The sequence below is a fragment of the Artemia sp. Qi Xiang Cuo genome, chromosome 5 (genome assembly GCF_049724085.1).
Source record: "Artemia sp. Qi Xiang Cuo chromosome 5, ASM4972408v1, whole genome shotgun sequence".
Classification (NCBI taxonomy): domain Eukaryota; kingdom Metazoa; phylum Arthropoda; class Branchiopoda; order Anostraca; family Artemiidae; genus Artemia; species Artemia sp. Qi Xiang Cuo.
Genome location: NC_142798.1, coordinates 22940300 through 22966348, shown reverse-complemented (window position 1 = coordinate 22966348; position 26049 = coordinate 22940300). Strand labels below are relative to the sequence as shown.

Below are 26049 nucleotides of genomic sequence, written 5' to 3'. Positions count from 1 at the left end.
CCTGCCCCCACGTAAATCCCTGCTACTTCTGAATTATTATTAATATTTGGGCAATTAATTCATTTTTTAAGTACATTGACAGTGTCAGGCAACAGTAGAAGCTCTTGAGGGCTGGTGCATGTCCCCAATCAATCCGAATAGTATAAAAGGGAGGATAGGGTGTTTGTTAAAAGAGGCTTTGGTACTCGCCAGGAAACCTTCCATGCTGGAACTTTGAAAGTCTTAAGAGAAGAGGTGCAATTGAAGTTTGAAAAAACAGAAAAGTGGCCTATTATTTAGCAAATGTTTCACTTTTGTAGAGCCTTGGTCATCTAGTAGGGAGAACCCTGATGTAATCTCTGTTATAGCTATCAATGAATAAGGTAGTGGCAGGCAGGTTGTGGGTAAAATAAAAGAAGTCCAGTTAGTCTCAGCCTTTCCTAGAAGAATTAATCTCCCAATGGTTACCTCTGAGCAGCTTTTAGAGGAGCTTAGATTATCTTATAGAGAAAGAAAAAGTAATGACGAAGGCTAACAGCTTATCATTGTCGATGCCGTTTCCACGAAACCAGTGGTGCCAATTCACGAGAGTTTTAAGGGAAGGAGCAAAATGGGTTTTATAAAATCTTTGGATTAATTTTTTAGATTTTATATTCAGCTTCAATGCCAAAAAAGGGAGAAGCAAATGGTGCAACTTCACGGAGCGTGATTTTAAAATACTTATTATTGAATCACTTGTCCACCACCTTGAAGATTACCTTCAGTCTTCAATGAGTCTAAGCACGGTGGACTTTTAGGTATACAAGCTAGAAGCCTTGTTTGTCTATTTAGACGCAGTTGAATATTCTTGGGGGATTTTCTGTAATGTTCAAACATGTCAACTAGTAAAAACGACAAGAATTCCATTGCTTCTTTGCAGTAAGACTGTGTTGAGGATAGAAAGTACTCGAAAATCTACTTAGCCATTAAGGGTGCAAAAGGACTTCCTTACTCAAAAAGTCAAGGAGTTCTGAGAGTGAGGGAAAAAAATCTAAAAGCACTCATGTGGCGTAAGATGAGGAGCCACTAAAAGAAATACTCATTCCCTAACATAATTTGAGAGCGTGTTAGAAAAGCAACTAACAGGAATTAATAGTTATTGCGGATTCTAGTGATTGAAATAGGCGAAAAGCAGCAATATATTCAACCTTCAACTTATTTTATGTTTAAGTACGATTAGCTATCTAGTGGGTTAACCATTTTATCAGTTTAGAAAGGCTTGATTCCAGAGAGCAATTGATTCAGAAGATATGGGTTGAATACTCGTGGATGAATGAATGAATAGAATTTTATTTAAAAATTTCTTGCACAGCAAATTTGCCGAATTTGAATTTTAAGTAAAAAAAAATACTATATGTATCTCATAGGCACTATATATATATATATATATATATATATATATATATATATATATATATATATATATATATATATATATATATATATATATATATATATATATATATATATATATATATATATATATATATATATATATATATATATATATATATATATATATATCATCAAAAGAACGTGACGTTCACGTCAAACATAATTCATTGTAAAAAAAAACACATGAAAAAAGTCAACCCTAAATTAGGAAGTCAAAAATAGAAACAAAATAAAAAACAATAAAATTAATGAGAATACATAAAAAAACATGATGAGTCAAAACTTAGTTAAATGTCAAAGAGACAAAAAATAAATAGATAACAATAAAATTAAAGACTAATTTTCCTGGCTATTATATAACTCGACAAAACTCGGAACAAAACTCTTCGATATCTTTCATGTTTAGCGGGGATGGGAGTCAGTTTGGGGACTTTCTGGGATTTTATACGGGACAGTCTGTTGCGGGTGGGAAGGTAGGGTTCGGGGATGATGGACCGTAATCGAGAAATAGACAGGGTCTTGGTACCGAAACGAAGACACAGGAGGTTCCTTCTCTCGGCCAACGTGGTGAGCTTGAACTTACCTAGTAGATAATGATATGAAACCTTCCCTTAACCATTCATGATTCTAAGTGCTCGTTTTCGGACATTTTCAATCTTATAAATATGCTCTGAAGAAAGACCAAAATGCCACACTGGACAAGCAAACTCCAGTATTGGCCGAATAAAAGAATAATAAAGTTGGAGAAGATCCTTAGGGGGGCAAGAAAATTTTAACAAAAGTTTTAGAAGGGAAACCGAAGGGGAAACTTGTTTTAAGATATTTTGAACATGGGTATCCCACTTCAAGTCAACATTAATTGTCACCCCAAGTAGTTTAATGTATGTGACAGAGATTTTGGGAGGAATGGGGCTTGTGAAAGAAGGAGGGGATTTAAAAAAATTAACTCTCATAACTGACGATTTATTAGCGTTGACTTTCATCTTTGACAAAGAAGCCTCCTGCGTGAAATCGTCAAGTTATGTCATAATTGAGTTTTTAATATTTCTTCGGCAAACCTCAAGTGTAGGCAGGTCGTCCACATACTTCCATCGATCTGTGTGGTCAGTCATGAGGCTATTAACCATTATAAGAAATAAAATGGAACCCATTAGAGTTCTCTGAGGCACCCCACAAAAGATAGAAAGGGATCGGAATAAACATTTTTATATTTAAGCACTTGAAAACGATTTGTTTAAAAGGTGGCAGCAATTTTAACTAGAAAGGGACTCACTTGAAACTCTTTCAGCAGTTTATTTAAAAGGATATTGTGGTCAATTTGGTCGAATGCTTTCTGGAGATCAATTAATAAAAGATTCAACCATGTATCAGATTTTTCAAGGTTTTTAAGAACGGTGTCAAGAAGACTAACACGATAGTGTGAAGTAAACGTCTCCTTCAGGTTTCCAAATTGTTGTAAGTCCATAAGTTCAACAATCTCTGCCTTTAACCAATTAGCTAAGAAACCCTCATACTTTTTTGAAAAACCCGGGGTTAAGGTGATCGGTCGAACTCCAGTAAAATCGCTTAAACCTCCCTTCTTTTGGATTGGAGTAACATCTGAACGACGACGGGTAACATCAGGAATTACTAATATCATTAAAAATACTAACAAGGGGTGTTGATAGTTTATCAGGGAATGCTTTTATTAGATCAATTGGGATATCAATGGGACAAATGCTAGTTTTTTCAGTTTCTGTATTTTTCTATTATTCGCCTCACTGAAATTTCCGGGATTTTATCTTTTGGGATTAGCTGATTTTATATTTTGGGATCCCTGAGTTTCAGGGATTAGCTGATTTTCCGAGAGAGGGGGAACGTTTGCACAAGGCTAGCTAGGTGTTTATTAAACTCATTTGCTGTCTGTTCAGGCGGTTCATCCAAAAGAAAATCAAGGTTCTTGCAGAACCGACAACCTATTTCTCTCACTTTCTTAAACCATTGCTGAGGTTTGCTCTGTTTTAAGTAATTTAATTTATTTTCACCATAACGAGAAGCAGCACGACGTATTTGTTTCTCAGTTTGTTTACGGAGGATTAAGGCTTCCTATTTCTTTTCAAGGCGAAAAAGTTTTAGTTTTAAATGGATTAGTCCTTTTATTTTTTCATTAGTGTAAGGTTTATCTGAGGAACATACATCCTTGGTAACCTCTGAGAAACAATTTTGGTAATTGGTGATTTATTTATGAGGTTCTGATGCTGAAACAAACTTAACAATTTGACATGCAGCTGTGGGTAGTTTTATTCCTAATTCATTGTTATTTATTTTTTGCAAAAATGTTTATTGTCAGCTTGGATATTTCTTTGCAAACATGTACAATAACAAGTTGAAGTGTTGAAATTGAGCCATTTGCTCTAAAATTCCAGATTTTTTTTGTTTACTGACATGTGATAAAAGTTTTACAAAACACAAAAGAAGGACATTGTTGGCATTCGCTATTCTTTGCAAAGATTCCACTAAAACGTAAAAATACTTGGTGCGAGACGATTGCTTTAAAACACAGACTTTGGCGTAAACATGCAACATAATACTTACGAAGTGTAAAACAAATAAAAGAAAACCTGAATGCAACAGAATTGCAAAAAAACAGAAGCAATGGCGTGAATAAATTAATATATCTATTCTTTATACAAGTACATAAGTAAGTTATTCTTTTGTAATTATTTCCTTTGTAAAAAGAGAATAAAACATGCATTTACTTTTCTGCCGTTAAAAAATACTTTGGGAAATATTTATTTAAAGTTATTTCATTACTTGAATAGGAGCCATTACACTTACCTTACCTTACCTTACCTTAAATAGGAGCCATTTTCCTTACCAGCATTAAGATCCAAAATTGTGTAGCCTTTAGAAGATTTTGGTTGTTACGGCACAAGATTTTTATCTTCTGCCTTTAACATTTTTGTTATCTCAATTAAGTAAATCCTTATATTTTGATTGATAGGTATTTCGCAATATGTTTCCCAATGAAATTTCAAATAACAACCAGAAGGGCACGAGTGATGCTGATATTCATTTGGATTCTGGCCTTATCTGTCGCTTCTCCATGGCTTATATACTTTACATTAGTTCCGTACAAGTGAGTACTTTGATTCACTCTGCATATTTGTGTTTGATCTGTTTGTAGCCGGTTTTTTTTACATATTAAGGTCATAACGAAATTCTTATTTTCAAGGTTCGTTTTTTTTTTCATTTCGAGGTTTTATAAATTTTGTGGTTCCCTAGATGAAAGAAAAATCAGGCGAGGACAATTCTTTCTTCAGAATAAATGTTTTTTCTAACTGCTTACATTTTGGCTTACTCTCTTATAAATTGTATCAAAAGTTCGTGGTAACGAACTGTAAGCAAGGAGCGACCCAGCTCAATAGTAACCGAAACTCTTAAAAGAATTTTGATACTAGTAGATGCATCAAAAGAATTGGCTTATGTTTCTGATTTCATATATATATAAGTTTCATTAGTCTTACCCAGCAAAGCCTACGAGCCTGATAAAATTTGCACGATTTTCAAAAAAGGGGAAACAGCCCTTAAAAGTAATAGAATCTTAATGAAACTGACACCATTAGGTTCAGCGTATCAGAGAACTCTACTGTAGAGGTTTCAAGCTCTTATCTACAAAAACCTGGAATTTTGAATTTTTTGCCAGAAGAAAGATCACGGATGCGTGTTTTTTTTTACGAGAGGTGATTGTATCGACCCAGTAGTCCTAGAATATCAGGAGACGGCTCATTCGAACGGAATTTATAAGTCCTAGTGCCCTTTTTGAGTATTCAATAGATTGGAGGGTAACTAAGCCTCTTCACACGCTCCTTTTTTTTTAATCTCCGATAAAAATTTTGAGATAAATATTTTATTAACATAGTCGAAAGGCTGAATGCCTTTGGAAAGGTCATGACCCCCACCACCCCTGGGGAAAGATCTTTGGGGAAACTTCAGAGATAGCGCAATTTAAGTTATAAAATATGCCCATTGTTTACCATTGTTTACATTGTTTATTTATTATTGGGAAGTATGCATACATTTGTCTGTGGGGGGGGAGGGGGATTTTCTGCTGTGGGGATTTTCCATGGGGAGGATCTTCCATAGGAAGGAAAGTTTCAAGAGGGTGAATTTTTTAGTGGAAATTTTATACAGGGAGGATTTGCCAGAATTCCTATACGAAAATCTTCTTATATCTTGCTTTCTCTTTACCGACTCAATTTTACGTGTGGAGATGTCAAGAGCAATTTTCCGGAGTAAATTTTTACCAGGTTTAATTGTCTAGAGAATATATCCGTGGGGAGGAGATATTTTGCCGCGTAGGTGGAGTCAGATTTCCTGGCGTTAATTAGAAAACGATAAGAAATTAATCAAATAACAAAACAAGTTTCTTCAGCTGAAAGTCAAGAGCAACATTAAAATTTAAAACGGAAATAAAATTATTACGAATACGAGGAGGACTGCTCCTCTTAAAACATCGCTCTTTCCACTTAAGTTTGAATTTTGTCCCAATTCTTTAAGAACGACTCCTGAGGCAAAAGGTTTGTTTAATTAGAATAATAAGAAGCTTTCTTAAGTAATAAAAACTTTAGCATGAAAAGTGCGGTGTTGAGGAGGAGCAACCCTCCTTACTTTTAGAATTGTTCCTTACTTTATGTAGAGAAACTGGTTGCTTTTTTTTATTTTTTTTATAACGAATGGCCTGAGGTCATTCTAAATTAGAAGAAAATAAAAAAAATAAGTTGATCGTTAAGTGGGTCGCAAGTCATGACTTTGTTTGATTGTTTAAATTAGTAGTATCCCTGTATGCACTTTAAAGTCAGCCCCATCCATGCTCTTAAAGACAGCCCTATCCGTGCCATTAAAGTCAGGCCTATCCTTGCTTTTAAGCGGTCCATTATCCCACCAGAAAAGCGCAACCATATTAGAGTTGCTAGTCCCTCAAGGAGATCTAAGTTTTTTTCGGAAACTTTTATTCTCTGATAAAATTCTTCAATCTATTTAAAAAGGCACGTAGGACAACATTCTGAGCAGGATCTTGTCTCAACTTCTGGCACGATAAGGATTTCTTGGAAATACATTCTTTCTGTATCAATACCATGATTTCAAGCGGCCATATAGTGGTATCTCAGAAAAATATTTTGACATAAAAGAAAGACCGTCTAGCTTATATTCAGTAGATGAAACGAAGTATATCTATCAACATGTGCAATAAAAGGAGCTGTGATGAGGCTTGCAATAAACAAGAGGTTAGTGATATATATATTTCATCGTATGCTTAGTGCATGGGGACTGTTTCATGTACAGTTTCAGTTTTTCGAATGGCATTTACAGTCCTCTTTAGCTAGTGAATTGTATGTATAGTTTTAAAATTATCGCAACCTACTAGTCTTTATTGAGCTATTGAATTCAGTCCATGGAATATTTTGAACCTGAACCTTCCCGGGGATGGTTAAAAAAGAATATTTACTGAATTTTACGTGTTGGGACATCATATATAATAATTGGTTAAAAAACACCTCTTCTTACTAGTTATTCTTAATTTTTTTACATAGACGTTGTTTCATTTTTTTACATGTCTTAAAATAACATCAATTATACATATAGCAAACAAACCACCTGTGATATTTTAAAAGTACAAAATGAGGATGATATAAACATATCAGTGATTTTTTCTTTTAGAAAAATAATGTTTGCAGTGACGTTTGCTCTTTGACTTTTTTTTATTGAACTGAACTTTTTCAACTTTTTTTTTCATGTCTTAAAATCAAATAGAATACACTAATAGAAAAAAAGACACTGTATACGATCATATTAAACACGGACGCATACACGTACACATACACAAACACATACACGCACAAACACACACACAATCACACACACCTACAAACAAACACACGCACACACGCACAAACAAACACACACACACACATACAATCGAAAAATTCTTTTTTGGGTTGAAAAAAAAAACAGACTATTTCAAGAAACAACTTCACATTCATTTTTATGGTTAATCTATCGGCAGTATCACAGCCATCAAACCAAGGGGATAGCCCGTTTTTTGAAAACATGGTGCATTTTAAACCAGTATAAATATGTTTTGAAGATCAACGACACGTTAATTGATAAATCTTACGATTCATATGCTACAGTATTGAAAATGAGTTTAGCGTGCCAAAATTGATTTTTTTTCATCAGTCACTATGATGTTCGGTATAGTTGACTCAGACAGTATGTCGGATTGAAACAATCCACTTGTGGTGTTATTTTCAAAGTGGAATTCCTATTGTTAGATGAACAATGTCGTGAATTTCATAGCTATAAATGGAATCTCAATTACAATATGTTCAAGTATAATAAAAAATGATGGTGTGCAACATTAAATTTTATAAATCGAAGTAGCATTTATCATTACATCATAAAACCCTGCAATGAAAATGGTTATGAAACAAAAGAAGTGCAAGAGGAAATTCAAGAATTATGCAGTTTTTTGGTGCGCAAGCTGTTTACGATAAGGGAAATGTCCCAACGGACAATGTCATAGTAGAAGAAGGTGATAAAGACATTGCATTATTCAATTTGGAAGACTTCAATTGTGAGAAATACCTACATTCAGCTTATGACCCTGAAGATTAAGTTCGATATCTCCCTCCGTGTGTGCTTGAGAAGATACCTGATAAGAGAAAATGCATCAGATATCTGAAGACCTAAACTTTTGCTCCTTATATTGAAAAGAATGAAAAAGCGGTAATGGTTTAAGTGAATCTACCCTTGACAATTGGACAAAAAAAGACATGTCAAGAGAAAACATAATGAAGTATTTTATGGAATAAACTCAAAGCATTCGCTTTTTTATGATGATGTTCTATATATCATTATTTCAATTGAAAAAAATTATGCATTACTTTGTCATGTTTCCATTAATATTATTAATTAAAAAAAAACTTTCCGAAAAATAAGTTTTTCAAAGTAAAGTAAAGGCCATTTTAAACATAAGCTCAGCGTATACAAATACCTCCTAAAATTCAAACTTAAAATGACTAGAAATTACTATTAAGGAATAAATGAAGCAGAAAACGAACAGAAATTATATAAACAATCATAGCAAAACATACAATAAGTAATAATATAAATGAATAAATAGATCTTAAAGCAAGTAATGCTGAGATTGAAAATGAAAATCAATCTTAAAACGAAAAAAATTTTTCCTACTGATGCTTAACTGAAACTTAAAACGAACAAAAATTAAATAAACAATCAATGCAAACAAACATACAATAGATATTAATGTAAATCAATAAATAAATCTTAAAACGAGTGAAACTTAAATTGAGTATGCAAATCAAGCTTGAAACGAACAAAAATCACTACAAACAAGAGTTTGGGGTATCATCTCCTTCTCTCACTGTAAAAGTCTAAAACCTACTGCGTCATTGGTACTTTGCTGAAAACAAATTTTATGACAAATATTTTTTTTTGTACTTAATTTTGAAAATAAACATTAAACTTATAGTAACATTTTGAACTGTTTAGCTTTTAGCAATTAATATCATTATACATCAAATATCAGTTTGATTTATTAGCTCTTTTTAATGTTGTTCAAAACGAATATAGTTTCACAACAACCAAAAGTTTGAATACTGCTTCCTTCCTTAACTGTAAATAAAAACCAAAAGCATATTGCGTTATTAGCACTTAACTGAAAACAAATTATTTTACAAATATTTTCTTTTCCAGTTCTTACAGCATTGAAAATAAATATAAAATTAAATTGAAATAAATTCTTGAACTGATGGATCTTTCAACAATTAATATAATTATATATCAAATATTCAATTTGATTTTTTTTATACTTTCCAAGACTGTTCAAGACACATATAGTTTTCAGTAAAGCGCCAATGACGCATTAGGTCTTAGACTTTTACAGTGAGAGAAGGAGTTGATACCCAAATTCTTGTTTATAGTGATTTTGTTCGTTTCAAGCTTGACCTGCATATTCAATTTTAGTTTTACTCGTTTTAAGATTTATTTATTCATTTACAAAAATATATATTGTATGTTTTTTGTATTGATTGTTTATTTAATTTATGTTTGTTCTTTTTATATCCTGTTTCAGCATTACTCGATTTAAGATCTATTTATTCATTTATATTATTACTTCTTGTATGTTTTTCGCTATGATTGTTTATTCAATTTCGGTTCGTTTTGGGTTTCATTTATTCTTTAAAATAATTTCTGGTCGTTTTAAGTTTGAATTTTAACAGGTATTGCATCTGCTGAGCTCAAGTTTAAAATGGCCTTTACTTTTCTTTGAAAATTAAAGATCTTAAGCTGAACTGGCCAGCCATGACAAAAACCAACAAAGATAAATTCTCAGTAAAAAAAAAAACGAGACTGCGGCCAGTGGAGAGAAAAAAAAACGAAAAATGCAAAACAACGCGGATATTTCGCCTGTATCCAAACAAGGCGTCTTCAGCACGAAAGAAACAAAAGAGGAACAAGATAAAAAAAACAAGCTAAAACTAAAAAACCAATAAAACCACCACCAAAAAAATATATATACGATTGGCGCAAACTAATCCACGTAGGGAAAAGATGCTATTATAGAGTTACTTCGGTGAGAACACCAGAGTAACTGAGGAAAAAAAAACTGAAAATCACTTTAATTATTCTGTTGCGAAATAATCCTTTTATTGACTTTTATTGAAGAAAATTGTTTTGGTCTAGCAGGTAAAATAGTCCCCTGGAGATTATTTAAAATCTTAACTCTCTTATCGACTGCTCATTCACTCTTTGGAAGATTATCATAAATTGGGTCAGAATTTAAACTACCTGTGTCCCTATTTATCGAAAGGTTAGCAAACATATGATTTTTTAAATTCCAATGGCTTCTCTCGCCCATTATGTGTACCCCTTATCATTTGAAATAGCTAAGGCCTCATCAAATTTTACAAAATGATCTGGTTTCAACCAAATATGTTCTGCTAAAGCTGAAACAAAAGTTTCCAGAGGCTTGCTTAATTGTAGGATTTTTATATTGAATTTCGATGTTCAAGAAATCTTTCAACAAATTGTTGGTGCGTCCTACCAATATACAGCTTCCCACAAGAACACGGAAATTTTATACACCCCACTTATTAAATTTCCCCGGGTTAAATCTTTACCAGAACTAAAGAAACTACCCATTGACCTCAACGATTGGAAAAATGTATCAATATTAAATTTACGCAAAATCCCTGAAAGTTTCTCACCCAAACCAGGTAGAAATGGCAATAAAATTAAGCTTTTTGATACATTTAAATTTAAAGACTGAGAAACTCCAATAACCCTACTATCATGTTTAGCACGTCTATTTTCAATTATTTTGTCAATGAATTTAATTAAGTAATTGCTACAAAACAAAACATTCCTCAAGTATAACACTTCCGAATCCAGAAATTCCTGGGAACAAATTCTAAAGGCGCGAAATATCCGCATTGTTTTGCATTTGTCGTTTGTTTTCTTTCCACTGGCCGCAGTCTCGTTTGTTGTTTTTTTTTCACTGAGATTTTTCTCTTTGTTGGTTTCTTTGAAAAACAAATTTCTCGGAAATTTTTCTTTTGATCAATTTTTATCGTTTTTGATTGCAAAAAGTTTCAAGTTTTTTAAAATTACTTATTTCAAAATAAAACTTTTTCTTTAAAAAGTCAATTGTTCATCAAAGTATCAAAAGTGGTGTCAATGTAACAATAGCAAAGTGAAAAAATGGGTTTGAGTCAACCTCGGAGTTCTTATTATTTGGTGTTTGAACTGTTTTTAACAAAACGGCAATTTCAAAAATTTTATCGGATGGGTTTGGAAAAAAAGGGCGTGGGGGGGGGGTTAATTAACCTTCAGTTTGATTTGACTCTTTAAAAGTGAACTAGAGCTTTCTATTTTCAATCAAATGAGCCCTCTCTGAAGTTTATACGAGCATCCCTTCTATAAGAACCATGTATATCCCCATATTACAACTTACAAAGCCTGTCCCTGGGCCCTGGGGGGTTGTATCGACCCCGGAGTTTTAATGTCTGATGGTTGAACTGTTTTAAACAAAATGGTTACTTCAAATTTTTATAGGTTTATCCATCCGATAAACCCAAAGGCTTGGAGGGCAGGAGGGGCTAGTTGCCCTCCGATCTTTTTTCACTTTTTGAGGAACTTAGCTTTTAGTTTTGAGAAACTAGAATGCGTATGAACGAAATGCCTCTGATAGCATTAGCAATGTTAGATCATTTCGAGGAAGATAGCTTTTAGTTTTGAGAAACAAAGATGTGTATGGTTAAAATGCATCTGATATCATTAGCTAAGTTATATCATTTTGAGGAACTTAGCTTATAGCCTTGAGAAACGAGGATGGATATTGGTCAAGCTGCATAAGATATATTTAGAAAAGTTAGATCATTTTGTGAATTGTTTGAAACTTTGAAAAGTTTAGATCAACTTAGCTTTTAGATTTGAGAAACATGGATGCTTTTGGTCAAACTGCATCTGACATCCTTAGCAATATCAGATCATTTTGAGGAGCTTTGCTTTTAGTTGTGAGAAACAAGGATGTATATGGTCAAACTGCATGTGATATTCCTTAGCAATATGAAATCATTTTGAGGAACCTAGCTTTTAATTCTGAGAAACAAGAATGTATATAGTCAAAATGCATCTGATATCCTTAGCAATGTTAGATCAAGTCGAGAAACTTTGCTTTTGGTTTTGATAAAAAAAAGAATGAATATGGTCAAAACGCATGTGATGTCTTCAGCAATGCCATATCATTTCAAGCAACTTAGCTTTTTGGTTTTGAGAAACAAGGCTGCATATGGTTAAAATTCATCTGATATTCTTAGCAATGTTGGATCATTTTGAGGAACTTAGCTTTTAGTTTTGAGAAACTAGAATGCATATGAACAAAATGCCTCTGATAGCCTTAGCAATGTTAGATCATTTCGAGGAAAATAGCTTTTAGTTTTGAGAAACAATGATGTGCATGGTGAAAATTCATCTGATATCATTAGCAAAGTTACATCATTTTGAGTAACTTAGCTTACAGTCTTGAGAAAAAAGGATGGATATTGGTCAAGCTGCATATGATATCTCTAGAAAAGGTACATCATTTTGTGGAATTTAGCTTTTAATTTTGAGAAACAAGGATGCATATGGTCAAACTGCTTGTGATATCCTTAGCAACGTTAGATAATTTTGAGAAACTTAGCTTTTAGTTTTGAGAAACAAGGATGCATATGATCATTATGGGTCTGATATCCTTAGCAATCTTAGATCATTTATGAGGAACTTAGCTTTTAGTTTTGAGAAACATGAATGTGAGTGGTCAAAATGCATCTGATATCCTTAGCAAAGTTAGATCATTTTGAAGAATTTAGCTTTTATTTTTCAGAAACAAGGATATATATTGTTTAAATGCATCTGATATCCTCATCAATGTTAGACGATTTTGAGGAGCTTAGCCTTTTAGTTCTGTTAAACAAGGATCTTTATGGTCAAAATGCATCTGATATCCTTAGCAGTGTTAGATCATTTTGAGATACTTAGCTTTTATTTTTGAGAAACAAGGATGCATATGGTCAAAATGTACCATATGCATCAATGTAGCTTTTAGTTTTTAAACAAGGATGTATATTGTTTAAGTGCATCTGATATCCTTAGTAATTTTATATTATTTTGAGGAACTTAGCTTTTTAGTTTAAAAAAACAAGGATGTATATGGTCAATATGCATCTGATATACTAAGCAATGTTAGATCATTTTGAGGAGCTTTTCTTTTAGTTTTAAGAAACAAGGATGCATATGGTTAAAATGTATATAATAACCTTAGCAGTGCTAGATGATTTTGAGGAACAAGATAAAATCAAGGTTCATTAGGGTTCACTTAGCGTAGCGTGCCACGCTAAGTGAACCTAAATGAAATTAAATTTTTTCTTGTTCCTCAAATTGATTGTTTCTCAACCTAAATGAATCTAACTTTTGTCTTGTTCTAAAAATTGATGTTTGCCTAAATTAGAATTTACGTCCCTCGAAATGATGCATCATTGCTAAGGATATAAGATGCATTTAAACAAAATACATCTTTGCTTCTCAAAACTAAAAGCTAAGTTCTTCAAAATGAGCTAACATTACAAAGTATATCAGATGCGTTTTAAATTTTTCCATAGCAAATAGGATAGAGATTTTTGACTCAATGGGTACCGGAAAATATATCTGACATGGAAAAATGCATCAGATATCCAAAGACCTAAACTCTTGCTCTTCCTCATATCAAATGGACTAAGTTTTTTTTTAAAATATGTCATTATGTCTTTTTTCAAATGTTTTTAAATATGTTTAAAATTGTTCATCACCATGAAAATTATACTTTCAGATTCAACATGTCAGGGAACACACTTTCAAGTTCAGCATGTTGAAGAACCCTAAATAGTCACCCCTAAAAAGGTAAGTTAACCCTAAAAGGTTAAAGAATTTTTCTGAAATCACACTTTCAGATTCAAAATGTCAGGGAACCCACTTTCAAGTTCAGCATGTAGGAGAACCCTAAATGCTCATCCCTAAAAAGGTAAGTTAACCCTAAATGGTTAAAGAATTTCTCTGAAATTACATTTGCAGATCCAGCATGCCACAGAAGTCATACGTTACTTTTCAACTTCTTTTATATCCCAACACAAAATTTTCGCAATGAAAAAGAAATATGTTACAGATCAATTCTAATTTATTCACTGAGAAAATAAAAAGGTTTCACTTCAGTTCCAATGTTTCTCAAAGAGATGAAAAATTTATAGTCCTGTTCCAAATTTTTCATAGAATATAAAAAAAGTTATATTTTGGTCGTGAATATTCACCATGAAAAGAATGAGTTCCAATTTACGTCTGAGTTTTCTCGAAGAAATGCAAAATCTTCAAGTTCTCTTCTGAATTTTTTTTAAGAAAAGAAAAATTTAACTCAATTCTGAAATTTACCAAAGAAAATGAAAAAAAGCTTCCACTTCAGTTCTTAGTTGCTCAGAGACATAAAAAAAATGTAAAGTTCTGATCTAAATTTTTCCATAGAAGATAGGAAAAGTCATACTATGATTGTGAATATTTTCCATGAAGAATTCAAATTTTCTCAATAAAGTTATTATTGAAGATATTATTTGTTATCATGAAGATAACAAATAAATGAAGACATCTCTCCATGTTTAAGTTAGGTTAGGTTTGGCTAGATTAAGTTATGTTAGGTTAGGTTAAGTTAGGTTAGGTTAGCCTACGTACGCGTGCGTACGTAGGCTAACCTAACCTAACATAACTTAACTTAAACATGAAGAGATGTTTACTAGCTAACCTAACCTAACTTAGCTAACCTAACCTAACTTACCTAACCTAACTTAACCTAACTTAATCTAACCTAACTTAATCTAGTCTAACCTAACCTAACCATACTCGCCGTAAAATCCCCCCAGGTCGACTTTGTATTTCTCTCTCACTATGCATGCTTGCGGCTTTAGCAAACGTACTCTATGGTTGCTCTTACATTGGAAGCGGCTTTCTCAATGGTACTCCATGGTAAGTTATCGAGACTATCTAGTTTTTTGCGTGTGTTAAATCAGTAATTTTTTGCCATTGGAGGGATAAACACCTACACCATATTTTAAAAATAGACGAGAAAATTGATTATCAGAAGAAAGTGTGTGCGCTTGGTAAAGTCGTTGTTGCCTTGAATGCTGAAAAGGAGATATACTCGAACTATGGAACAAGTAGTAGGGGTGATATTTTTGAGAACGTGTGCCTAAGTTGTCATGACAGTGAGGAGTTAAATTCCTTTGGAGCAGTCAAGAATCTTCATCATTCAAAAGGTGGATATGTGAAAGTATCATTTCCAGAGAAGTTAGTACTCAAAGAGAATTTCAACATAAAAATAATAGTTGATGAAGATGGGCAACTTCCAGCTACTGGTTCTGGTAACATGTTAGCCGTTGATAGATCTTATTGTCATCTTTCCGGTGTTAGCATTCGAATGAAATCAGAAAGGAAAAGAAGGGCCTACTGCTGCACCAATATTATAAATCATATCTTGTCAACGTGCCAGAACTGTTGCCTCTGTAAAAATAATGTGATAATAGACAGTGTAATTGCCGGTAAAATAAAAAGAGCATTGGCAGACAATATCAATAATTAATATAGCGACAAAGTTATTTGAAAATAAAGCACAATTGAGCATTATAGATGCTATTGATCATATTGTCAATAAATTTAATAATACCTAGGATGGAACTTGCATTGAATAAGTAGGTGACATCCCAGTAGTAATTACATATGACTCAAAATGGATTAATGATTATTCTAGTGGTTATGAACTAATAGAAGCGAGTAACTGTAGTATCGAAAGAGAGAGAACTTGATAAATTATTTCATGGAGCAGATTCAGAATGTTCAATGCTGTTCAATGATCTTAATAATGTAAAATAATGTCTGTAATATACTTTTATGCTGTTACTACATGTTGTTACTTCAATGAAAATATTGTATGCATTACTTTGTTATATTTCTATTATTTTAGGAAACTTTAGCATGTTACGCGCTTAGAATGTTTATTAAAAAGTTGGAGATTTTTTATTTTCTTTGAAAAAAAAAATAGAATTGAACTATAACTTTTTTCTTTTCTCTGAGAAAATTCAGAAGAGAACTTGAACTTTTCTTCAATTCGCTGTGAAAACTCAGAATTAAAGTGGAACCTTTTCTATTCTCAGGGAAAACATTCAGAAGAGAACTTTAAATTTTTCATCTCTTTGAGAAAAATCTGAACTGAATTTAAGAAAATTTAGAATTAAAATAAAACTTTTTATCTTCATTGAAAAATAAACAAAATCATTGTATAACTTTTCCTATCTTCTAAGGAAAAATTTAGAATAAAACTAAAAATTTTTCATGTCTCTGAGAAAAATCAGAACTAACTTGAAAGCTTTCTGTTTTTTTGTAAAAATTAGAATTGATCTGTAACTAATTTCTATTTCATTGAGAAAATTCAGAAGAGAGTTTGAACTATTCTTCACTTCATTGAGAAAATTTGGAATTAAAGTGGAGCTTTTTATCTTCATTGAAAATATTCACAACTAAGGTATAACTTTTTCTATCTTCTATGGACAAATTTAGAATAGAACTTTAAATTTTTATGTCTTTCAGAAAAATCAGAACTAGAGTGAAAGCTTTCTATTTTCTTGGAGAAATTAGAATTGATCTGTAACTTATTTCTTTTTCATTGAGAAAATTCAGAAGAGAACTTGAACTTTTCCTTACTTCGCTGTGAAAACTCAGAATTAATGTGGAGCTTTTTATCTTCATTGAAAATATTCACAACTAAGGTATAACTTTTTCTATCTTCTATGGAAAAATTTAGAACAGATCATTAAATTTTTTCATCTCTTTGAGAAAAATCAGAAGTGAAGTGTAACCTTTTATATTTTCAGGGAAACATTAGAATTGATCTGTAACTAATTTCTTTTTCTTTGAGGAAATTCAGAAGAGAACTTGAACTTTTCTTCACTTCATTGAGAAAATTTGAATTAATGTGAAGCTTTTTTATCTTCATGGAAAATATTCACAATCATAGTATGACTTTTCCTATCTTCTATGGAAAAATTTCGAACAGAACTTTATATATTTTTTATGTCTTTGAGAAGTTAAGAACTGAAGTGGAAGCTTTTTTTCATTTTCTTGGGTAAATTTCAGAATTTAGGTAACTTTTTCTTTTCTTTAAGAAAATTCAGAAGAGAACTTGAAGATTTTACATTTCTTCGAGAAAACTCAGAATTAAAGTGGAGCTCCTTATCTTCATGGTGAATATTCACGATCAAAGTATAACTTTTTTCCATCTTGTATGAAAAATTTGGAACAGGACTTTAAATTTTTCATCTCTTTGAGAAACATTGGAACTGAAGTGGAACCTTTTTATTTTCTCAGGGAAAAATTAGAATTGATCTGTAACATATTTCTTTTTCATTGCGAAAATTTGGTGTTGGGATATAAAAGAAGTTGAAAAGTAACGTATGACTTCTCTGGCATGCTGGATCTGAAAATGTAATTTCAGAGAAATTCTTTAACCATTTAGGGTTAACTTACCTTTTTAGGGATTAGCATTTAGGGTTCTCCTACATGCTAAACTTGAAAGTGTGTTCCCTGACATGTTGTATCTGAAAGTGTGATTTCAGAAAAATTCTTTAACCTTTTAGGGTTAACTTACCTTTTTAGGGGTGACTATTTAGGGTTCTCAAACATGCTGAACTTGAAAGTGTGTTCCCTGACATGTTGAATCTGAAAGTATAATTTTCATGGCGATGAACAATTTTAAAAATATTTAAAAACATTTGAAAAAATACATAATGACATATTTAAAAAAAACGCTTAATCCATTTGATATGAGGAAGATCAAGAGTTTAGGTCTTTGGATATCTGATGCATTTTTCCATGTCAGGTATCTTTTCCTGTACCCATTGAGTCACAAATCTCTATCCTATCTTCTATGGAAAAAATTAGAACAGAACTTTACATTTTTTTATGTCTTTGTGAAATTAAGAACTGAAGTGGAAGCTTTTTTTCATTTTCTTTGGTAAATTTCAGAATTGAGTTAACTTTTTCCTTTCTTTAAGAAAATTAAGAAGAAAACTTGAAGATTTTGCATTTCTTCGAGAAAATTCAGAATTAAAGTGGAGCTCCTTATCTTCATGGTGAATATTCACGATCAAAGTATAACTTTTTTCTATCTTCTATGAAAATTTGAAACAGGACTTTAAATTTTTCATCTCTTTAAGAAACATTGGAACTGATGTGGAACCTTTTTATTTTCTCAGGAAAAAAAATAGAATTGATCTGTAACATAGATCTTTTTCATTGCGAAAATTTGGTGTTGGGATATAAAAGAAGTTGAAAAGTAACACATGACTTCTCTGGCATGCTGAATCTGAAAGTGTGATTTTAGAGAAATTCTTTAACCATTTAGGGTTAACTTACCTTTTTAGGGGTGACTATCTAGGGTTCTCCAACATACTGAACTTGAAAGTGTGTTCCCCGACATGCTGGATCCGAAAGTGTGATTTCAGAAAAATTCATTAACCTTTTAGGGTTAACTTACCTTTTTAGGGGTGACTATTTAGGGTTCAATTTCAACATGAACTTGAAAGTGAGTTCCCTGGCATGTTGAATCTGAAAGTATAATTTTCATGGCGATGAACTATTCTAAAGAATAAAGACGGCTGAGGCTTAAGATATTTATTGCTTAAACATATTTAAAAACATTTGAAAAAATACATCATGACATATTAAAAAAAAAGCTCAATCCATTTGATATGAGGAAGAGCAAGAGTTTAGTTCTTGTGAAATCTGATGCATTTTTCCATGTCAGGTATCTTTTCCGGCACCCATTGAGCGAAATATGTAACTTCATCTTCCGGGTCATGTACTGAATGCAGGTATTTCTCACATTTGAAGTCTTCTAAATTGAATAATGCTATGTTTTTTGTCACATTTTCTAGTAAGAGTTTATCAGTTGGCACGTTTCCCTTAACATAAACAGCTTGCATAATGAAAAAACTGCATATTTCCTGAATTCCTCTTGTACATGTTTTATTTCATAGCCATTTTCATTACGTGGTCTTATAGTTTTAACGTAAAAGCCGTTCCGATTTATAAAGTTTAATGTTGGACTCCATCTGTTTTCTCGTACTTGTACATATTGTATCTGACGTTCCATTTATAGCTATGAATTTCACGCCGTTGATCGTCTAGGAGTAAGAAAGCTGCTTCGAAAATAATTCCAGTTGAGGAATATTTTAGACCAATATATTCTGTGTCAATCACACCAAACATTTTTATATCTGAAAAAAGGGCTTAAATTAAATAAATATGTAATGTTTCTGATACTCTAACAAATACAGCTCACTTTCTTAGAATAAATCATTTTCACTTAAGGAGGATGGGTAACATTAAATCTACACTTAAAAACTACTGCTTTGCACAACGAAAAATAAATTATAAATATAACAGCGGAAAAAAAGTTAATGTTGAGTTAATGACCAAAAAACTGTCCTCCGTCCCTTATAGACACTCCCTCCTCCCCTGGAGTCCTCTTCTCTCATTTTCCCTTAAATATAGCGTGTTATTGTTTTTTATTTTATTCTTTTATAACTCATTTAATTTTTTTAATAATTTACATTGTTCAGTCTGAAAACGATCCAGCGAAAACAAAGTTAATGTTGAGCTGTTGACCAAAAAACTCTCCTCCGTTCCTTAAAGACCCTCCCTCCGCCCCTGGAGTCCTTTCCTCTCATTTTCCCTTAAATCACGCGTGTTATTGCTTTTTATTTTATTCTTTTATAATCCCATTTCATGTTTTTCATCATTTGCATTGTTCAGTCTGAAAACGATCGAGCGGAAAAAATTTAATGTTGAGCTTTTGACCAAAAAACTGTCCTCCGTCCCTTAAAGACCCTCCCCACTCCTCCGGAGTCCTCTTCTCTCATTTTCTCTTAAATTACGCGTGTTATTTTTTTTTATTTTATTCTTTTATAATCCCATTTCATGTTTTTCATCATTTGTATTGTTCAGTCTGAAAACGATCCAGCGGAAAAAATTTAATGTTGAGCTGTTGACCAAAAACTGCTCTCCGTCCCTCAAAGACACTCTCTCCTCCCCCGGAGTCCTCTCCTCTCATTTTCCCTTAAATTGCAATGGTTATTGCTTTTTATTTCATTCTTTTTTAACCCATTTCATGTTTTTCCCCATTTACACTGTTCAGTCTGAAATCGATCTAACCTAACCTTTACCAGTAGGTGGGGTGGCGTCCATTTTCCGTGAAGTTTCTTGTAGATAACAAATATTGAATTTGGTTATCAGGTTGTATTCCTTATTGAGTCAGTAGTCATATGAATAAATATATTAAAATAGGGAAAATAGTCTCTTAAAATTCTCAAACCTCGACCCTTAAGCCTAAGAAAATAATAATAATAAATATATGAAACTTTATTTCTGAAATCTATAACACAATTCAATTTACACATAATAAAGCTATGTACCTTTTTCTTAGAAATCCCGGCCCCTTACTTTTCACGCAAAGAAACACTTTGTGTTCACTTTACAATGAAGGTGTTAGAAGCGAGGCATTGCAACCCTAAGCCCTCCCCCTCCAATATAAACACTGAGTACTCAAAATGGAAAATGAATATTACTTGAAACTGACACCCACCCCCTCTTAACAATACCCCCCTCCTAACCACAATTTTGTCTAAAAAGCATTTATCGCAAAGAAGACCCCTCCCCCCCATTTTCAGTAAAGCAAAAAGTAAAAATTTACGAGAAATATACTAAACTCAGAAATCAAATGCTATTCAATTTACGCATAATAAAGTTATGTATTCTTTTTCTTAGAAATCCCGGCCCCTTTTCAGTAAAGCAAAAGTCAAATTTGCGATGAAGAAGCTATGATGTTAATTTGATCAAAAGTATCCTTTTTTTTCTGTTAAACCTTTTGGTTAAGCCGTTAACGTAAGGATTATGAGGCCGGATGTACTTTAAAAGGGTGACAGCTAATTATCAGCTAATTAAATCATTGCAGAAATGTTTGAGTCAAGTTAGCGGCGGCTTAAATGGAAACGGTATATTAATAGCTAAGGGTTGACAGAAGTTGACTGTCACTTTTAGATAGGCTTACAGAAAGAATAAATTTATCAAAAACAGAATTATTTCCAATGGAAGAATTAAAGTCGTAAACAGGGGGGGTTTGGAGGGGGAGGTTAGGTTTACGTGGTGGAAAAGAACATTTGTTAAGCTTTCCAGCGATTATAAACAATATATAGTGGAGTTTGTATTGTGGGGGGTGGTTACCTAAATTTGAATTTACTGGAGGGGCTACTATGTAAAATGATTTTATTTGAAAATAAACTATGAAAATTTACTAAACAGAACTCACATTGTTAATCATTGTAGAGGAAGCTTCAAAGTCGATAATATCCAATGTTTTATCCATTGTGTCTTGGAAATTTCTGAATGTTTAATCACAACGCATGATGGGTAATATACAAAATCTCAAGGGCTATTTGTGATGCAATGGTAAACTATATGTAACCGACTCTCTGATTGACTTAGAATGAGATGTAACTGACTCCCTGATTGGCTTAGAAGGAGACACGTGATCCTGTTTCCCGTTATCAGATCAAAACATTCTCCCCATCGATTATGTAAATCAATTTCTCGGGAATTTACTTGTCCTAGTCGAGTCCTGGATCAATACATTCTCCCTAGCGATTATGTAAATCAATTTCTCGGAAATTCACTTCCCCTAGGTCAATAAATGCTCCCTAGCGATTATGTAAATCAAGTTCTCGGAAATTCACTCCCCTAGATCAATACATTCCCCACCGATTATCTAAATCAAGTTCTCGGAAATCCATTTCCCCTCAAGTCATAGATCAATACATTCCCCACCGTCAATGCGCATTTGAAAACTTCGGTATGGAATCATTACACCTGGACGAACAACAAATAAATCGACCTTGACACCATCCATTAGACTCGATCGATAATCTTTGAATAAATTATATCCCGTCAGCGTTAGACTAAATTGTAGATGGCAGCATATGTGCCTTGTCAGTATTCTATGCCCATATATGGTGCCCCGTCACGAGCTCATGAGGCCTTTCTACTCACAATGTATTATCTATACCAAGTGTCCTGGTCTGAAGAAACAAAAAAAAAATATAATAATAACAATCCCCTGTGCCCAAATCACTCTATACTTAGGCAGCGCTATTGCCCTGCCTATGATATGGGTATTAGCTTGAAAAGGAAACTTATGCAGACATCCATTCCTGGGTAGGGGGACTTTCCAAAATAAAGACGCAACAAGGAAGCTATGATATGTGAAAATACTTAGAAATATGGAATATGTATAAGAACCTTGACTCCCCACTCCTCCTTTGTGCTGAAGAGGCCCTAACATTTGTGAATGAAATATTCTCCATATCAGGAAAAAAAATAAGGGGCCTAAGGATGGGTATGCAGACTTTGGTATCTCTATAATAAAAACAAAATCTATCAATGGGGAATCCAGAGTTTCAATAAACTCGTGGCCCGGTGGGGTCATCGGTATATTCAAGTCAAAATTACAGGAGATTCCTTAGCTTTTGTTTCCATGTTATTTGAAAACTTTCTTTGAAAAGAAAGAACGACAGCTTGTCACAAAAGAATGTGAATATTCCCAATTTTATTCTTGTAGAAATATTACGAGATGAAGTTTTAGAAGGTGGCCACAAAAATTCCTTGTGAACAAATATCAAAAAGCAGACATATAATGTCCTTTAATGTTGACGCAATGACAGTTGTTCACTCTGATAATTTGTTGATGTCAAAACATGTGTCTTTGCATAATACTTGGTTTATCTTCATTTTTTATTCGTACTATTCTTTTGCAGGAATGGCATTCTGACATGCACAGAAGAGTGGCCCTTGCCAGAATACGGCACCGTATACTTCATTGTTGTCAATCTTATATTTTGCTATGTTTTCCCTTTGGCAATTATAACAGTTTGCTATATAGCAATTTTTATTCGTGTTTTCAACCGTTATATACCAACCGATTCAAAAGACGGCCACATGGAAAAAATAAAACAAAAGTCAAAGGTATTTAAATTTTTTTTCCTATTCTTTAAGGTTTTTGACGACATTAATGTTTGTTTTATTTAAATGTTTACAAAGATGTCATGCGTCTAAAATGTTTCAAATATTCCGCTTTATATAAAAATTGTCTTGTCTGACGCTATATGTCGCGGAAAAAAGCATAAGACTCTGTTCAAACGAATATAAGAATTTATTCTTGTGTTCAAATGAAAAGCTGTTGTAATTCTAATTCTTAAAGACCAATTGTATTTAGAATTCGCAAATACCAATTTAGTTTCTCCCATAATTTCTTTTATTTTGCCATGATTATTAGAGAATTCATTTGATTATTGTAATTTTACATTAGCCTAGGGCAAAATTGAAGTGTTTCAGACGGTGTTCGATTACATCTTCCTCAACATTTAAAAAAACAAACCTTAAAAATAGCAATATATTATTTGTTATAAAGTTATTATACGTCAATTTGCATATGAAGAATAGAAGAACAAAAAGGATGAAGTACGAATCAATTTAAACACTATTAAATTATAGAAATCCATGTATCGTTAGCTTCTATGACACCAGCTTTGAATATAGAAATTACCCTTTCAAATGCAAGAGAAAGTACTTAATCCTCTGCTTTTTGAAACAAGTCTATTTTTAAGCCATAACTTTCAGCCAAAGTTTGATGGTGCTTTAAAAAATACTTTTTTTAAAGTAATTTAAAAATTATATTTTTAAAAAGTATATACAAAAGTGCCCTTTTACAGAGGCAACACTCTGCAAAAGGGCAGCAGCCAAACTTTTGTTTGTAGTGAGTTTTGTTCGTTTCAAGCTTGATTTGCATGTTCAATTTAGATTTAACTCGTTTTATGATTTATTTATTTATTTATGTGGTACACGTTGTATATTTGTTTGCAATGGTTGTTTATTTCATTTCTGTTCGTTTTGGGTTTCATTTATTCTTTAATAGCAATTTCTGGTAGTTTTGATTTTAAATTATCATAGATGTTTATTTCTGCTGATCTGTTTAATATGGCCTTTACTTTCCTTTGAAAAGCCTCTCTTTCGGAAAGTTTTTTTTTTAATTAATTCTAATACAACGTCTCTTGTGTTTGAAAAGTCGTGCGTAAGGAATTGAAACACAAATTCAGACTTTAGCGTAAAAACGGGTAGTTCCGATAGAGAATATTTCATTAGTAATTAAATTTTTATCTACATGTCAAACAATTTGTGGTAACGTACTGTAAGTAAGAAGCGATGTGGGTCAATAGTAACCAAAACTTAAAAAATGGAATTTTGATTTCAATAGATATACGGCTTAGAATCGGCTTACTATGTTGATTCCAAACATATAAGATTCATTAAGTTTAATGTTACGGATCAAAAGCTAGGAGCCTGAGAAAACTTGCCTGATTTTCGAAAAAGAATAAAGCACCCCTTGACTAAAAGTCAAGGAATCTTAATGGTCCCAGAATACGGAGAAAGTGCTCATCCAAACGGAAACTAAAACTCTAGTGCCCTTTTTAATTGACCAAAAAGATTGGCGGGCAACTGACACCCTCCCACCCAACGTTTCTCCTAAAAGTCATCCGATCAAAATCTGAGATAGTAATTTTGTTCAGTATAGTTGAAAGGCCCAGTAACTATGTCTATGAGGGTATCATAGCCCCCCAGAGCCCCTTAAGAAAGGTCGGTTAGTCAGGAAATTTGCCCATTGTGTACGTATAGTATTTCTTATTGGAAAGTATAGAGACGTTTTCCGGGTGGGGGGAAAACTTTCTGCGGAAGGGATTTTCAACGATTATAATTTTCCGTGGAGAGGAAAGTCCCCAGGTGGGGGGGCGTTTACTTTCCAAGGAGAATTTTACGCTGGGGGAATTTGCCAAGATCCTATATAAAATTATTTTAATTTGTCTTACTTTCTCTTTGCAGACTTAATTTTACATGTAGAGATATTAAGGAGAATTACCCGAGAGAAATATTTACCGGGTTAGAATTGCCTAGAGTATGTTTCCGTTGATGTAGGAGGGATTTTCCACTGGAGAAATTCTCCATAGAGGGGTTTCTCACAAGACAAATCCTCCAGAGGAAATTTTCTGCGAGAGCACCTTTCTACTAGGAGGCGGGTGAATTTCTGAGAAGAATTTTCCACGGGGGGGGGGACTTTCGGCATTATTTTTAAGAAATAATCAGAAACTAAGTCTTTTTCAAATAAAAGTAAGAATAAATTTCAGCCAGAATCGTCCGCAAAAAGTTTTCCATTGGTAATTATCAGCTATAACTGAATTGTCTGGGGTAAGTTTCCTGGTAGGGAGGGTATTTTATGTGGGAAGGACTTTACCTGGAGCGTTTTTTACGTGAGGGGAAGAAATTTTCTCTGGAGGAGGGAGTCAGATTTTCTGGCATTGTATTAAATGACAACCCTCAAAAATACATAATAAATTATTTAGTTTTTATACGGTAAGATAATCATTTTGGGAGGGTAGTCTCTGTAGGTGAACTATCCAGAGGAAAGTTTACACGGAGGGGGGGACTAGGCAAAATTAATATGCAAATTCTGTTTTAATTGTTCATGTACAGTGAGCCAAATTTGAACCTGCGTTAGTTGAACCACGTTCAGAAATTAAATAAAAAACAAATCTTTTTCCTTGAAAGTAAGGAGCGACAAAACGAGCAGAAATTACTCCGTATAAGAAAGGGACTTTTTCACTCTTCTATGCCCCGCCCTTTCCGCTAAAATTTGTTATCATAGGCAGCACAATAGCGCTGCCTAAGTGAAGATTAATGCTGGCAAAATGTATTATTTATTATTTTTTTTTGTCTCAGACCAGGACACTTCGTATCGCAGGAGTTGTCGAAGAAACTTGGAAAATGGCTCGTTCGATTTAAATTGAGAGTGGCTAGTGCCCCTTTTAATAGTCGAAAGTGATTGTAAGGCAACTAACACCCCTTCCATGCCCACCG

General features: G+C 33.0%; 1 protein-coding gene across 3 annotated transcripts in view; it reads left to right on the top strand.

The window, feature by feature from the left end:
* LOC148951954 (neuropeptide SIFamide receptor-like) overlaps nt 1–26049 on the top strand; it is a 122579-nt gene that overhangs the window by 25283 nt on the left and 71247 nt on the right. For all 3 annotated transcript variants that reach the window (XM_089089441.1, XM_089089440.1, XM_089089439.1), the window contains exons 2-3: nt 4397–4531; nt 22899–23106. In XM_089089441.1, the coding sequence (XP_088945567.1) occupies nt 4409–4531; nt 22899–23106 (331 nt within the window). In that variant the 5' untranslated portion in view covers nt 4397–4408. The remainder of the gene's footprint in view (nt 1–4396; nt 4532–22898; nt 23107–26049) is intronic.